This window comes from Melanotaenia boesemani, chromosome 15, assembly GCF_017639745.1.
Source record: "Melanotaenia boesemani isolate fMelBoe1 chromosome 15, fMelBoe1.pri, whole genome shotgun sequence".
Classification (NCBI taxonomy): domain Eukaryota; kingdom Metazoa; phylum Chordata; class Actinopteri; order Atheriniformes; family Melanotaeniidae; genus Melanotaenia; species Melanotaenia boesemani.
In genome coordinates, this window is record NC_055696.1 from 4,189,353 (window position 1) to 4,205,738 (window position 16,386).

The following is a 16,386-nucleotide window of genomic DNA, read 5'->3' on the forward strand; positions in this document are numbered from 1 at the left end:
AAAATGATTAACTTTCCTAATTTTCATAAACATTTTTTTTTTTAGATTAAGCTTATTGTTTGGGCTGATTTGGGTGAGCCTTGGCCATCTTTTAGTCATGCCTCCACACCCAGAAGACATCCCATAACGCAGTGGTTTCTAAAAATTATTTTGAGCCACAACCCCCCCAAAAACACCATCCGTATGTTGGTGTTTGCGACCACCACCCCCATGCGATGACTTAGTGATTAATTGTGTGATATATCAAATGAGTCATCCCGCTGCCGTCTTCTAAATGTAAGGTTGGAAAACTGTCAGAATCTTCATAAATGAGGAGGAGGTGGTTCATTACTGTAACAAGGTACCTGCAAGACCAAAATCTGCTTCTCTTGTAGGGATAATGTCAAATTCTGATTTTTACCAGGGCATGTGTACAAACTTCGTTTATGTGTTTAAAAGTGCTACTTTCAAAGATTTATCTTTCATTAATGGTTTAATTTTGACAGCCCTGGTAAAAAAAAAAAACAACAAAACAATAAAATTTATTTGCTAAATATAGGCTACATGTTTTTTTTACAGTCATCTGGCAACCCCCTGAAATTATCTGCTGACCCCCAGTTTAAGAACCACTGCCATAATGCACTAGGCATCCGTTTGTACTCAGCTCCATTTTCTCTTTACTCTCCAAATTCTCAATATGAGATTATTGTTGTTGTTAACTTGTGTTTCTTTTTTTTTTTTATCTTTTTCAGCAGGTAAACCCAGCCTTTGACAAAAATAATTCCTTTGGGCTATTTAAATTTTGAATGAATTGTGTTTATATCAGACCAGAATTAAGTGGTTATATTACATGTACTTATTTTGTAAGTGCACATAAGATCAATCAACATAATCATTGTCCTGTAAGTGTTCAGCAATTTATCAAAAAGATGTGAAAAGGTGGTGTGAGTGTGGGTTTTTATTTTTATCTAGAGGGAGGTTTACTGTCTCAGACTATTTAATAAAGGATCCTGAAATATTAACAATATGCATTGCATATTTTTTTAAAACTGTCTTCTATCCTTTAGAGTTCAAAATAAAAATAAAGCAGCAGAAATGCAAAAAAATTAGGGTTAGAGAAAATTAAATGCTGAGGATAAATTTCTTCTAAACTTGCATCAGTTTTTTTGTGGAATCAATATATTTGAATTTTTGTTCCAAGAATTAGTGTTGTGCAGATAATGACTTATGTACTAATTATAGACAATCTCTCCCTGTCAAATTCAATTTGGTTTGTCATTCGTGTCCCCCTGTGTGAGTAATGTGTGCTGAGCAGACAGTGGCCTGGATCCACAGACTAGTTTTAATAGGATAGGTAGGTATTAGTGGTAAGACGCTCCCAGCATCCAGGTTTGCCAAATCCAGTGTGCCAAATCCACTGTGTGGCACACTGGAAGGTGCACAGTGGTCAGTGGAGATAACTGGACTTTTTTCAGCACTTTTTGGGGAGACAAATAAGGTGAACTTTAATACATTAATGTCTGTCTGTTTTATTGAGAATGTGCTGCTTGAGCTGTGAACCTAAAAACCTCTAAACTCAAGGATTTTACAAAAATCTCTAAAACTTTTTTGTTTTCTTTTTTTTTTTTTTTTTTTTTTGCAAAGCTATTATCAGCATGTTTAAAGTGTGTTCACACCGTTGTTACTAATTTTCAAATTGAGTGTTGTGCTTTAGTTCTGTCATCTTGATCCCTAAGCCTCTGGAGTCCTGCCTCTCACCTCTCCTCCTCTCTCACAGACCAAACACAGCATCGTCCTCCGCTGCCTCGTCGCTCTCCTTCCCCTCTTCCCCCGGTAAGACTCGGATTCCCTCGCTGCAATCATGGTGGTGATGAAGATGAAGTTCCCCTTTCAAAAAAGGGTGAAGCTGGCCCAGGGACTGTGGATGCTCTCCTGGTGTGCCACAGTTGCCGGGGCTACAACTTTCACCCTTGGGTGCCTCCTCAAGACGGAGCTCCGCAGGAGGGCAGAGGTACTTGAAGTTCTACATGACAGAGTGTATACTGATAAATTCTTATTGGTTTAGACTTTCTTTTATAATACATTAAAACACATCAGAAAGTAATTTGAAAATAACAATGGCTTACAGTCCAATTACTGTTTAACCCCAAAAGTAGAATAAAATGTAGTGTAAGAGTAGTTTTCAGTGGATATGAGTGTAACTGAGTCCATATAAGGAAGAAAAATAATCTAAAATCATAGCTACATTTGCTTTTATGATACATGATGCAGACAAAACAGATATCTTGCTGTTAATAGCTAATAATTCAGAGGTCCCCTGCTGAAAGTGTGTCATAAATATAAACATTTAAAGATTTTTCATTGTTAGTTGTTACTTATTAAATGCAGCTGAGCACATGCTTAGTTGCATAAAATTAGTAGAAGGTAATTATCTCATCTTTGTTTATCATACTGTTAAAGTGTTGGGACAATTTTTGAAGAGATGTTATACTATGTGATATGGTCAACGAAAAATCCTTAACTGCAGACAGTCGTGAAATAGATACCTGTGACCCACTTTGGATCCTGACTAATCATTTCATAAACCCGGCTCTGTCAGCCTTAATCAAGCTAATCCCCATCTTAGGCTGTCTTCTTTGCATTAGTGACAAACCTGCAGGTTTTACTTTTATCTTAGTTGAATCATTTTATTCTTATGTTAAATAAACAGGCCTAATATAAACAGGAAAAGAAAGAACGAAAAATGTGAACATGCAAAATATATTTCAGGTCATAGTTGCATTGTAGTTTATCCGTGTCCTGTTAACTTGTAGAAGTTGTCGAATTGAATGTTCACACTTTTTTTTATTGTTAATGGATTATTGACAAGTGGTCTTCAGTGCTCAGTGGTCTCTGTTTAGACAAAGTTTAGGTTTTGTGGGTGACAATAATGCTGATGATGAGAAACACATGACCCAAATGTGACATTAACCCATAAAGGCCCAACCAATGAAAAAATGATAAGAAAAGTCCAAATTTTTAAATATGAGATCTTTATTTGGCCCTTTAACAAAATGTAACAAAAAGATAAAAAAAATTTTTTTACCATGTGATAGTTTAAAAATATTATAATGTGTTTTTTTGCTTCTGGGTATCTATTAGGGTATCAGATTGTGTTCAACAGGATTTTAAGCAAAGTTTTTACCATAAATTGAAGGAAAATGTCTCAGAAACTGTATGTGACAAATATGTCACGTCGGGTTCTTATGGGTTGAGCACTAATGTGACAGAAATCAATAAAAACACAGCGGCAAGGTGCAATGAGTAAACTAAGGAGTCTGAACACAGTTGCTCATGTTAAAAGAATAGATGTCGGCGAGGATTTGGAAATAAATAAAAGTCTTATTATAGTGCCACAGTACAAATCATGAATCTGTTGGGGCTTCACCTTGAGCAGAGCTGCTGAGCACATCTACAGTGTTTGCTTTAAAGATATAAAACTACTGCTGAGAGATGATTTCATTTCCTGTTTGGCAATCAGCTTCAAAGTCTGAATGGAGAAGTTATTTTCTAGAGAAAAATCTTTCTGATAACTTGAGTGTTTTTGTGACGCTTTGAAATTTTGGTAAAGATTAGAAAATAGTGAGGTCTGTGAAAAGTATTTTCAACCATATTTAGGAAGTCTTATATTTAATGCAAGGCTGCCAGACAGGACAGAAAAATGTTTGACAGAAAAAGGAAGGAAACACAAGTAGTGTTCACTGTCCACATGCTGTTATACTGCATCATATGGAATTTGCATTTCTTACATTTTTTTCAGGTTATGGATAACACAGATATACATATTGTGCCCAATACCCTCATGATTGTTGGTCTGGCTTCCTTGGGCATCAACTACTTTGCGTCAAAGATCTGTCAGGACGCATTGGATGCTGGGAAGTTTCCTCGCTGGAAGAACTTCTTGAAGCCCTACTTTGCCGTGTCTTGCTTCTTCACCGTGCTCATGCTGCTGTCTGTCATCATGAGCTATGCAATGAAAGGCAGTCTGGAGTATTCTCTGAAGGTTGGCCTGAGGAACGGCATCCGCTTCTACAAAGACACAGACACCCCAGGCCGCTGCTTCCAGAAACAGAACATCGATCGCCTGCAGATGGAGTTTCAGTGCTGTGGAAACAACGACTTCAGGGACTGGTTTGAGGTCCAGTGGATCAGCAACCGCTACCTTGATTTCAACTCTAAGGAAGTGAAAGAGTAAGTGGAAGTAGCAATGTGGGTTTCATATCAGTACATCTGATCAGAGTACTGTTTCTAAAGATTATCAATGATGAAATTACTGATGGTTATCTCTAATTCTTTCTCCTTAGCCGCATCAAGAGCAACGTGGATGGCCGTTACCTGGTGGATGGGGTCCCATTTAGTTGCTGTAACCCCAGCTCTCCACGGCCATGCATCCAGTATCAGCTCACCAACAACTCAGCTCACTATAACTATGACTACCTAACTGAAGAGCTCAACATCTACCTTCGAGGTTGCAGAGAGGCTCTGGTTCACTACTACATGGGCTTGATGAACACCATTGGGGCTGGAGTGTTGTCAATCTTCCTCCTACAGGTGAAATTGGAAAGATGTTACATTGGTCCCAAAATTATTTCAGGCTGAGCTGATAGTACTACGTTCTTTAAAAATGACCATAAAGATAAATCATTGGCTTCTTGGGAATTCGTTTAGCTGGAAGAGAGTTATGATGACAATAGTCCTTGTGGATCTTTGATGAAAGATTTTGTTGAAACCCACAGTGCATCAGTGTAAATGGCTCTCCTTGTTTCTCCATCTTCCTACTCTACAGGGCTCTGTGCTGGTGAGCTTGCGCTTCCTGCAGACCTCCATGGAAGCAGTTGCAGGAAAGGAAAACACAGAGATCGAGACAGAAGGTTACTTGCTGGAGAAAGGAGTGAAGGACACCGTCATGGAGTACCTTAACCCTGTGCTGAGCGTACTCCTGCTTAAAAACCAGGTGCAAGAAGGCACTGCTGGAGAGGGCGCCCCTGCTACCACCTAAACCATTATGTACACACACACACACATGTAAATAATTTTTACAAAGAGAGGGCAACTAATAAATTATTTTAATTTAAAGAGAGAACACAAATAATACATTTCTATGAATTTCACAAAGTTAGAGATAGCATTTTTTATTTTCAGATGGCTATCATCACAGGTAAGATTAATGAAAGCCCTTCAAATGCCATCCTGGTATCTTTATTGCCAGAAAAGGGACCCAATGAAGTTGTAATAAACCCGCAATTTCTCCAGGTTTTGGAACACTTCTCAAAACAATCAACAGGACACCTTTTTATTTTGTTACTTATCCATTTTATTTTTCCTGTTATCTGATGTACACAAACGGTTAATCCCTCATGTACTGTATTTGTTTACATTCACTTTATTGCTTTTTTTAATTTTAAGTGATGTGCACTGCTAAATGCATCCTAACAATCCTTTAATTAGTCAAAAGCAATAAAACAATCCCTTTTCAATCAATGAAAAGCAGTATTTGATGAGGCAGTGTACAAAAATGATTTTCTGGTCTTATAAATACAAAGATGTAAAGCTGACTGTAGAGAGACATGAAGCCCAATGCTCTGCTGCGCAACAGGACTATGACATAATTTAACAGAGGACTTATTAAAGTTTGAAGTTAATCAATGCCTTGTGGAGTGGAGTCACTTTTTCTTTCTTTTTCTAATTTAAATAAAGCTCATGCAGATATTTCAGCCTTCATAACAGGCACTCCAAGATGCTTCCCTCTCCCTTTCTCTCTTCTTCAAGTCAGTGGAAGAAATAGGATTAGGGAGATTGATTAATCGATGTCAGTAATGCAGTCAAAGCCATCAAGTGTGTCCCCTGTTGTGACACCTTTGTTAAAGCTGCTAAGCCCATTTGCTGCTGTAATCCCCAACCTGCTGCCCTTGCATTTACTCACCTGCATCAGGTAGATGTAAGATGTTGATTGAACTGTGCAAAGGCTTTGACTGCTTCATATTTAGATGCTGAAAAATAGAATTATGGAATCAAAGTGAAATGCAAAATACAATTTCAAACATGCTTTAGTTTGTGTTGATAAAGAAACTTTCTGATTTAAGGAAAAAATATCATTATACTGTGATGTATTATTCCTTAATTTCCCAAGGTTTAGTCAAAAGCTTTATCACACATACACACATGCATTTTTTTCTCATATTTGTCTTTTAAAGGTGCAATAAGTCAATTGATTTTTTTAATCAAAGATTATGTTTTGCTCCATCAACACTGTTTTAAACTAATAATTAAACTTGTTTCTAAATTGTTAGTTGCAAATTATTACAGGTTATTGACTTGGATAAAGCGTGTGTTAAGATATACTGGGTAATTTCAAACTTAATTAAAAAAGCAGCCTTTGAATAAATAGTATGCTGTTTTTGTTTACTTTCAGTTGAGTTTAAAAGAACAAACTTGCTCCCAGGTTGCTTTAATTTATGACTTTGCGATTACATCAGGGGTTTTGTATTTATTTATTTATTTTTGTATTTCTGCCCACATAAGTAATAAGAATTTACTGTGGCTGTAATCCCTTTTTTTGTATATGAACAAGCAAAGAGCTGAAGCAGACAGAATAAATCTGCCTGCTGATTGCAGATGCGATGACGTCTTTATCACGTGACCAGATGAGGACGCGCTTTCTGACATTCGATTCTGTTTTCGACTCATTTTCGGGATCAGATCTTTTTGAGCTTGTTCAATACAGTCGGTCTTTAAGCGGTCATTTTAAATTAATAATCGACGAATACTCTGGAGTATTTGCTATTTACGATTTCACTAACATTTTTAACCTATAACTGGTATATTCACTAGTTAAAAGTCTTCCAAATTAACATTACCAAAGAACGATTCAACAGAATCCAATCGTTCAGCAGCCGCACACGTTGTAACAGTTGCAAAAGCTGGTTTAAGTGACTGGCTAGCTGTAGCCAGGGAAGCAGGAGCGACTCGTTGTTCATCTAATGTATTTAGTAGCGTTTACAAAACTAGTAGGATACCGTGGAGAGCAAAAACAGAAGGTGGAGGGCATTTACTGTAACTGACAGGTAGGTGAACAACACATACATTTAGCTCTCTTACATACTTTCAACAGGCCGTAGAACAAAACAGTGGGGCGTTAGCTGATGGCTAAAGTGACCAAATTGTTTTCAACAGGCTAATGTATAAGTAGTTAGAGGTCTTAGCGTCTAGCACCATTAACCTTTCCACTGTGTTCTTCTAATAGGTAGCGCGGTCGCGTCCCATTGCCTTTAATTACCGTTAGCTTTTGTGTTGATTGATTACATATCTCAGTCGTTAGTTGTGTCTGTGCATGTTGAGATAAACCTGTTAAACTTGGGGAACTAGCTAATGCTTGCCCCGCAGGCACTGGGTCAATTGTAATGACCCTATTTTTATTATGTCTTTGTAACTTTATGAGAAAATGATCGAGGTTGCTTTATAAATTGATCTAAATAACTGACTTGTTGGGGCTAAAGGAAAACCTCAGATCAGCAGGGTGAGGTCAGCAGTCGCCTGGGATGTTAAGACTGTTCAGTATCTTTCCCAGGTAATATCCACATGGTGGCGCTGGCTCTCAGTAAGAAGTAGGTTGAACTAATCGTTTCTTTTATGTTTAAACCAAACTTATACATGGGATGAAGTGCAAAATGTGTGTAAGAAACAGACACCAGTTATTGTTATTTTTGAAGCTGCTGTCGAGCAGTAACGTTATTTAAAAGTATACGTGGCTCATGTAAACATGGACAAACATACTGTACATGTCTGTAATAGAATAAGGATAAATCAGTTTAATTTGTTCAGGACATGGCCTTTCCAGATGCTGATCATCAAAGTGAGAGAGCATAGATAATCTTTTGAGTTGCAGCGTGTAACAGATACATGCAACAAATGTGTTTCCATGTGGTCTATATGTAGCATGTACACACACCATATGGAATAAGGTTTTATAGGCAGTGATGCTTAGTGAATTAGGTTTGTTAGGAAAGTAAAATTAGCCCGATATAAAACTTTGGCCAACATATGACTAAGGCAAACAATATATTGCATCACTATGATTTTTTTCTGATTTTATTCTCACCAACAAATGTCCATATATGTATTATAACAATGTAAGACTATGTTTGTTGACTTTTTAATCTGTGAAGTATGTAGTCCACACATTGTGCTACTGTATACATGTGTACAGGATTTCTCAGGATTTTGCCTTTGTGTTTTAGATAAGAGATGGAAGGTGATGACTGCAGTTTTCCTCCAGATTTATCAGATGATCATTCACAAAGAGGAAGCGTTGCTTCCTCTGCAACACTTACACGTGGTATGGTGCGATAAGCTCATGAGGGAGCTTCTCTCTTTGCAAATTCTGTTTAAAAATCGTCCTTTTTTTCTTTTTGATATTAGATATTGTAAGTAATTTTCTGTATTTGCTCCCACAGCTCAAGATGTGCTCGTATACTTGTGTGGTGACAGCGCAATACACTTATCTGTTGAAGGGCTTGGCAGCGTCACTGTGCAGGAATTAGGCCGTAGCGTCCGTGAGGCTCTCAATATTCCTGATTCGGTGCAGGATGCCTTTGCCTTTTGGCTTTGCTCTCCACTGCTTGGTGAGCATACAGAATTATCCCAAAAAATAAATAGAAAATTAAAAAAGATAAACATCTGCTTATTGTTTTACATTTTTTCTTCCCTCCCTATTTTTCAGAATTGCAGTTAAAGTTGAGGCATCAACCTTATAAATTAAGTCGGCAGTGGCAGGACTTGCTGTATCGCTTCACAGGTGCATCAGAAGAGGACATTTTGCAAGGTAAAATATAGAAAAAGGGTTTTAACTCTTAAGCTGCTAGTGGGCCAAGACATCTGGTATGGAGTTACCATGTTCTCTCAATGCCTGAGTTGTTTTCTACAAGTGCTCTGGTTTTTTCCTACAGTTTGAAACGTTCATGTTAGGCCTGGTAAACACATAATGATTTTTGGGCTGTTTTTGTCCCAATTTTGCCTCTTCCCGACCTTGGATGGCAAACACCCGATTTGCGTGAGATTTCCCTGTCCAATCATCATTTGGTCTGAGTTGTGTTACGAGCCGATTTTTCCCGATAATCCGCTCCGAAACGGGTCGTAGCCGACAATCAGGAACATTGAACATGTTTAATATTTCAGAGCCGATTTCTGAGGAATGCCGATGACTCGTGCATTCTGACTGCATGGATGGTGACGTGGTGTTTAATGTAGCCAATCAGAGAGCGAGCTGGCTGGGGAACAAGGAAAGTCTGTGTTCACACCGTCTCCAGTCTGTTATTGTTTTCAGTTCTGGCTTTTTCTGTTAACAATAGTCCCAAGACCACCATCATTCCCTCGTCCTATATATCCCCTTCTATGCTGTGTGTTGTGTTTTCCGATTGTTACTATGTTTCTTCTTGTTGTTTTTTGACGGTTGTTGCTACGGTTCTTCTATGTTTCGACATTGGTCCGGCTCGGAGGACTAGATTGTAGATGAGTTGCGGGACAGCATCGTCGTGTGTGTTGTTCTGTGATTACATTTTCGGAGCACACCATACACAATACGATCAAAACTGATTTTTTTATCTTCACGAGTGAGGTCCCACCAGATAAAAAAAATCTCATAAGATTAAAAAAATTGTTATGTGTATACCAGGCCGTAGAGTAATTGGCGTTCCTAGATTGGCTGTATGTAGTGTGAACCTGCATGTCTGTCTCAGCCTTAGCTCTGGCATGGACGGGTTACTTTGTCCAGGAATGTCCCACCTCTTGCATAGTGATTGCTGGTGAAGCTCTAGCATGATGGTGACCCAGGACACTCAACAGCTGGCTGCAGTGGCAGTGCAAACGAAGCAAATAAAGACAGTGACTTTCAAAATGTCTCTAAGTACAACAGAAATGCAGAAAACTATGAAGTCATTATATGGTGGTTTTCACAACGGAGCAGCAGATTTTTCTAAGAAATTACAACTACAACTGTGTTTATGTGACATCCTGCAAACAACCTGTTTATCATATGCAGGGAGAATCCACAATCCACATTTGTTTGCCTTGTTTTTTGTTGTTGTTGGATTATTTGGGTTTTGGACTGGATTTAACAAGTATTTTGATGATTTACTCTTAAATATGTCATTTACAGTGGTCAAATGTTTAAATGTGTTATGGTACATAACCCATTAGCTTTTACAAAATCTCTCTAATCTATTATGGAAGTTATATGGTAATGTGATGTTACATAAGAGTCATCCATAATAACAATTGCTCAAGGATTACAGCAGCTGTTCGGATGCAGTGTGTTACAGCGAGTTACCGTATGTTCTATAGTGCAGCATCAATGAATGAGTGTTTCTGCAATCTAAAGTTAACTGGAAGAGGATAGAAAAGCAGAATTTTTAGAAACTAAAGCTGTTGTTTATCACTCATCCAAATGGACATTTGTTCAGGATCACACATTTTTGAGGAGCTGTGAGATGTGAAAGCCTGGTGTTATTTTAGTCATAATTTTACTATTCAGAGTTGAACAGCCCACACATGTTGATTGACCAGGTGCTCATAATACAGCAATGTCACACACTGGTGACAAATTACCATTAATAATACACAGTATTGCAAAGGTATTGTGTAATCACTTCAGTGCTGGTGTGTGTCTTCTTTATGTGGAATAGATTCCACCCACGGTCCAAGCCTGCGTGTCAGAGCAGTGGGTTGAAGGGGGGGCTTGAGTTGTCTACGCTATCACTCCTCCACTCTCAGTGAGGCTGAATCTCACCAAGTGTCATTTTGAATGATGTGAAAACCACCAAACACTGATGCATCATTGTCCTCTGCTTTATCCTCAGATGAACCATGTCTGCAGTACAGACGCAGCGTGTTTTACCCAAAGTCCAAGGAATTACAGGTATCATTAATGCTCCAAGACCTTTATTTCTTTATCTCATATCAGTGAATTCTTGTTTTACATGGAACCAAAACTTTGAGTCTTGTCATCTGTGACAAAAGTCTATAATGAAAACTTAAAAAATGAAGTACACTGTTTATTTTCAATCGTAGCACAAGCATTTCATTAGCTTCAGATCAGTTATTGACCTATAAATGTTTTCTTTATTTGATTTAAAAATGTAGAGGACTGTTGAAAACCCACATCATGATCATGTGTCAAACATAGAACTAGTGTCATCAATGTGAAATCATTAGATTTTATCATTAAACTGTCTTTAAAAAGTCTTAAATTTTTTTTTTTCTTTTAAACCTGAGGGTAGTTGGTTAATTGTTGGCTCTTTCTCACTGCTGGTCAGATAGAGGATGAGGGTGTGTTGAGACTTCTTTATGAGGAGGCCAAGAGCAACATCCTCACGGGACGATACCCCTGTGACCCTGAGCACTGGACAGGTCTTGGAGCTTTGTCTCTTGCCCTTGATGAGGGAACTGTTCTGGACAGCCAACAGTTCACTACTGTTATAAAGTAAGTGAACTGATCCTGCTTTGTGTATAGAAATGATTAAACATCTTAGGCTTTGTACAGAGAGTGAGAGTTGAAGATTTAAACCAGTCAGCATTACGCTTCAGACTGAGGGATCATGAAGACTGATAACATGGAATAAACTTGCTTGATGTTGGTTAGTGGAAATTAAATCCACCTGCCTGCACATGGAGGTTATTGTGTAGATTGAACATCAGTCTTGTCCTGCCTTCAGTCCTAATAATGCATTTAAGATGCAAAAGATGCATTTAATGTAAATATAAGACGGTAAAAGACACCAAAGTGCATTTCAGTGCTAGCATGAGATTCAACAGTAAATGTTTACAGATTTACAGAATATAATCCCTCCTGGATTTGCACAAACCTGCAGCATTTTGTCGTCTGTTGTACACAGAGAGAAGAAGCTGTCTGCTTTCCTGCCTGCACACGTTGTCATGGGGAGCAAAAGTTTTTTCTCTACTCTGCGAGGGACCTCGAGCCGTCAATCAGGGCTGGAGCATAAGCTCTTTGAGGAGTACATGAAGGTCCAAACATCTGCTGGGAACTCTCCGGAGCCCACACAGCTCCTACACCAATACCTCACTCTCTGCCACACTCTGCCTTATTATGGGTAGGAATTAGTCTAACAAGCTGTGCAAAACAGTTTTTTTTTTTTGCCAACAACAGTTGATTTTCTTTATGTTTGAATAAACTTTAAACACACACACAGGTGCGCTTTCTTCTTTGGGGAAATTGACAAACCAGCGCAGGGAATTCTCCAACGGGGAAAACACAAAGCTGTCAACGTTGGGATCTGCTTGGATGGTGTTTATGTGATGGATGTGAAGGAGAAGGTGAGTTCGGGCTTTGGACTGCAGAGTTGAATGATAAAGTATTTCATTTTTCTCTTGGAAATGTCCTGCTTTCTCTGGTTGATCATGTTTTCTTGCAGCATGTGCTCCTTGGCCTGCGTTTCAGCGAGCTCTCCTGGGACCACAGCTACCCGGAGGAGGAGGGGGACTCGCACATTCTGTGGTTGGAATTTGATGGAGAAGAAGATGGTGTTCCTGTCAACAAGTTGCTAAAAATCTACTCAAAACAAGTAAGTAGGTGTTTGTAAAATTGTAATAAATCACCGGATTGTTCAGAAGTTTGGGAATTGGAACAAGATTATTTAGTTGTTGGAGAGGATGGCAGATGTAATCTTCTTACATCATTGACTGTTGCGTTGAAAAAGCCTGTTTGAGCCACCAGATGGTGAAGAGACGTTACGTAACAGTAGAGGCAGGAAATCATAATCACACCAGGCTCTAATCCAAGAATAGGGAAGTGACCCTTGTTTCCCTCTGGTTCTTCAATGGACTCTAAAATTGAGATTATGGTTATTTAAACTTTTTATCTGAAGCTATAAAAATTAGACTTGATTATGTTTTGTGTGTGTGTAACAGGCAGAGCTAATGAGTGGATTCATTGAGTTCTGTGTGGAGCTGAAGTCTGCGTCTGAGGGTGGAGCTGCCGCCGAGGAGGGCAGTGAGGCTAGTCTGTCTCATCAGGCCGTCAGGCCAGAGGGCAGCGCTGGGAACGGACGTGGAGGACGGCGCGGGATGCTGCACAGGCAAGGCAGCGTTGTGTGCAGTCGGGTCCACTCGCTTAACACCATCAGCTACGTGGATAATGGTGAGTGTGATTACTCAGTTCGGTGGGAAAAGGAAGAGCAGTCTTAGTCGAAAGGGGAGATTCTTTTCTTACAGCTTTCATTTCTGTCTTTCAGGAAAAGAAATTAAACGGTTGAAGCCGAAAAGAGCTGCATCTTTCTTCACCCGACAGGCATCGACATCCACCTACTCTGCTGTGCAAGTGGCTGAGAATCTAGAGCAAGGTTAACATTGCTGCCTCGTTCCCCTCAAAGACCAAATCAGAACATTTTACACTGAGATTTAAAAAGAAGAGACTTTTACAATGTTAACTTGAGATTTTCTGCTATTACATGAACACACAAAGGACCAAGCTAGAGGTATCTACGTGCGAATATATTTATCCAGTGAAGTGGTGTATGCGAGGAGAGTACAGTAATGTGAAAAAACAAAATCAGCTATCTAAAAACTATGCTTGGAAGGTTGAAGTGGCTGTTCAACAGATGGCCTTAGCTTATGAAATAGGCCCTTTGCATGCTCTTTCACTGAGACGAGCCTTAAAAAAATCCACTCTGTATTTGATATGTTAGACCTTTGCTGCAATTTGCTGTTTTTCAAACAAGTTACACCTCAAAGGAGTATAACCACTGCATTACCTCGTTTTTGTTTGGCGGGTGTTTAACATCTAGAATGTTGCTTTAAACTTTGGTACTCCTTCTCTAAACAGCTGCCTCATAAGTCAGCATGACAAACACTTTTCAAGGGACGGTCTACGGGGTGTGTTAACGCTATTCTGCATTTTCAAACTGCCAGTGCCTTGATCTCGTGAAAGAGTGAAGACACAAAAAGTACTGGTAGAAACATTTGGTCTTTGTTATGGGAGCACATTGGCTGTGTTGTGGAGGTTTTGAGTAAGTACATGTATTGAATTTAGCTATTAAACTTTATATTTTCTGCTGGTTATCATGTATGGTCCCTCGTTTTAAAACCAAATGTAGTGGAATAGGCTAAGTTTAATTTTAAAAACTTAACCTAACAGGAGAAAAGATGACATTTTACAGCATGTACTTGTAGGGTCCACAACTGAATGTTCACAGTGTAACATATTAAGATTATTTGCGTTAAAAGAAGAATGAAATTGGATTTGCAAAATTACAAAAACTTTATAGTAAAAAAAAAAGTAAATTAAAATGAATAATAACTCAGCAATAAGTCTACTATGCTGTTTTTTCTGCCTGTTGTGATTTCATTTAAAGTTAATGTTAGATATTGGCTCCGTAACTAAAAGTGAAATTCATGAAAGACTGCCACTCATCCGTGTATGGTCTGAACTGAAAAGCAAATGAAGCCTGATGCAATATTGTGCAACTTCCCCAAAGCTAAAATGAACAGAACTTTAATTAAAACTGTTCTACGAGCCATTTTTCAGCCAGTTTAAAAAAAAAAAAAAAAACACTCATGGTTGACCACATTAAAAAAAGACAGGGAACAATATCTGTAGAATGTTAATGCCTCACTTTTAGCATTTCAGCTATGCTTTTTTAAATTTCCCAGTTGGTTGTTTCAAGTGGAATCCATCCAGTTAGTGTTGGTAGAAAGAGATGATCATGTTTCTCAACCGGCAAACAACGTATGTTTCAGTTTATACGAAAAAGGGCAAATCTAATTTGCGTTGTTAACTAGGGCGCAATGGCATCCTCTCTGCATATGGTGCAGGCCAACTTTAGGCTGTGCTGTTAAAACCTCTGTCTCCATACCAAAGCAATCTTATCTAACCTGTTGCAATACTGTATGCTACCTTAAGAGACAGATTTCAGCCTCCACCACATGACAAAGTCCTCAAGCTGTCTCTTTAAACAGCACCCTGATATAGGCCGCTTATGTCAGACTTTAAATGATCAACTTTCTTTACTTAATTGCAATGAAAGAAGGTTCAGATCTGTTAAACTGCCCTCTGCCTGAACATATGTCCTCATTTGATAAGTGATGGCACCATGTATTCCCCACTTTTCAGCATGCTAACCGCTGAATGTTCTTACGCTTCAAAATGTATCTCAGCTACCGTCTGTAACCTGCAGCAGTCCAACGTCTTGTTGCTAACTTACACTATGCATGTCACATTGTAGAATAGGCATTCCAAACATCTACACATCATGTGATGTTGCACTATTAATACTAATATACAGTTTATAAATCTTTTCCATTAGCAGGCTGTTTTTTATTGTTAGCTTTCATGAGAGAGTATTTTTACTTTTATCTTCATATACTTGTCCTTGTTTGTATAAAAGATGAAGAATTAGGTCAAATTAAACATGTTGTCAAGCAGCAGCATAAAGTGCCTTTTTGTTTGTACTAATTTCATATCTAAATGACTGTTTTGGTGCTTTGAAGCCAGGAATGAACAATTTTGGATTGCTATGGTTGAAAGAAGTGTATTTTGTTTTGTGTATATTTCACATTATCAACTAGTAATGCATCTACCTTTCCTACTGATGTTGAATATTGTGTTACAGTTAGTCAGTTCTGCTATATATATATATATATATATATATATATAATATATATATATATATATATATATATATAATATATATATATATATATATATATAATATATAATATAGTAAAAAGATGCAAAGTCTGTATTATCTGAATATGTTGGTGTATTAAATATGTCACTCTCAGCAGTTTAAGTTCTTTACACTGAAGCCATACTCAACCAACATCTTGTATATGATTTTCTTGCAAAACTTCATTCACAAAACTTTCTCGCTATTTCTTCCCCCCTGTTTTGGTCAGAACCCAACAATTGGAGATCAGTTTTACAAACCAACGGATACTTTATAATTTCTTGGCTATTTTTACCAGATGCATTTAATGTTTGCAAAAAATGATTGTTTAGTATTTGTTGTTAATGTGTACAGGGATATAGAAATGTTTTCTTTGATTAATCATGTGGAAATTGTTTTAAATGCACCTTAAATCATTCTTAAATATACAAAAGACAGATTAATATTGCCCATGATGCAGCAATGCATATTGTCACAGCTGAAGCTTTTCTCTTAATAAAGCCACAATTGGGGAACAAACTTTTTTTTTTCCTTTTTTCTTTCTTTTTCTTTTTTTTTTGTAAGATACCAGTGTCGTTGAATTAACATATCGTCCTCTGTTGAGAGAGAACAATGTTTATTTTAGAAATAATGACATGCGCAGTAGTGTACATCCTGGTCAGTTTCGACTACGCACGCTCTGAGAACGTAG

General features: G+C 38.1%; 2 protein-coding genes across 2 annotated transcripts; both read left to right on the forward strand.

The window, feature by feature from the left end:
- The first annotated feature begins 1,745 nt into the window (after positions 1 to 1,745).
- On the forward strand, positions 1,746 to 6,160 carry rom1a (retinal outer segment membrane protein 1a). Its single transcript, XM_042008557.1, has 4 exons — positions 1,746 to 1,990; positions 3,779 to 4,209; positions 4,323 to 4,569; positions 4,805 to 6,160. Exons 1-4 carry the CDS (start codon positions 1,841 to 1,843, stop codon positions 5,015 to 5,017), a joined length of 1,041 nt encoding a protein of 346 aa, XP_041864491.1. The 5' UTR covers positions 1,746 to 1,840; the 3' UTR covers positions 5,018 to 6,160.
- A 528-nt stretch (positions 6,161 to 6,688) lies between these two features.
- On the forward strand, positions 6,689 to 16,214 carry frmd8 (FERM domain containing 8). The gene is made up of 11 exons (XM_042008490.1): positions 6,689 to 7,082; positions 8,256 to 8,353; positions 8,472 to 8,639; positions 8,738 to 8,839; positions 10,872 to 10,930; positions 11,328 to 11,494; positions 11,907 to 12,122; positions 12,222 to 12,345; positions 12,444 to 12,593; positions 12,940 to 13,168; positions 13,263 to 16,214. The coding sequence occupies exons 2-11, from the start codon at positions 8,263 to 8,265 to the stop codon at positions 13,373 to 13,375; spliced, it is 1,419 nt and encodes a 472-aa protein (XP_041864424.1). The 5' UTR covers positions 6,689 to 7,082; positions 8,256 to 8,262; the 3' UTR covers positions 13,376 to 16,214.
- The last annotated feature ends 172 nt before the right edge of the window (positions 16,215 to 16,386 follow it).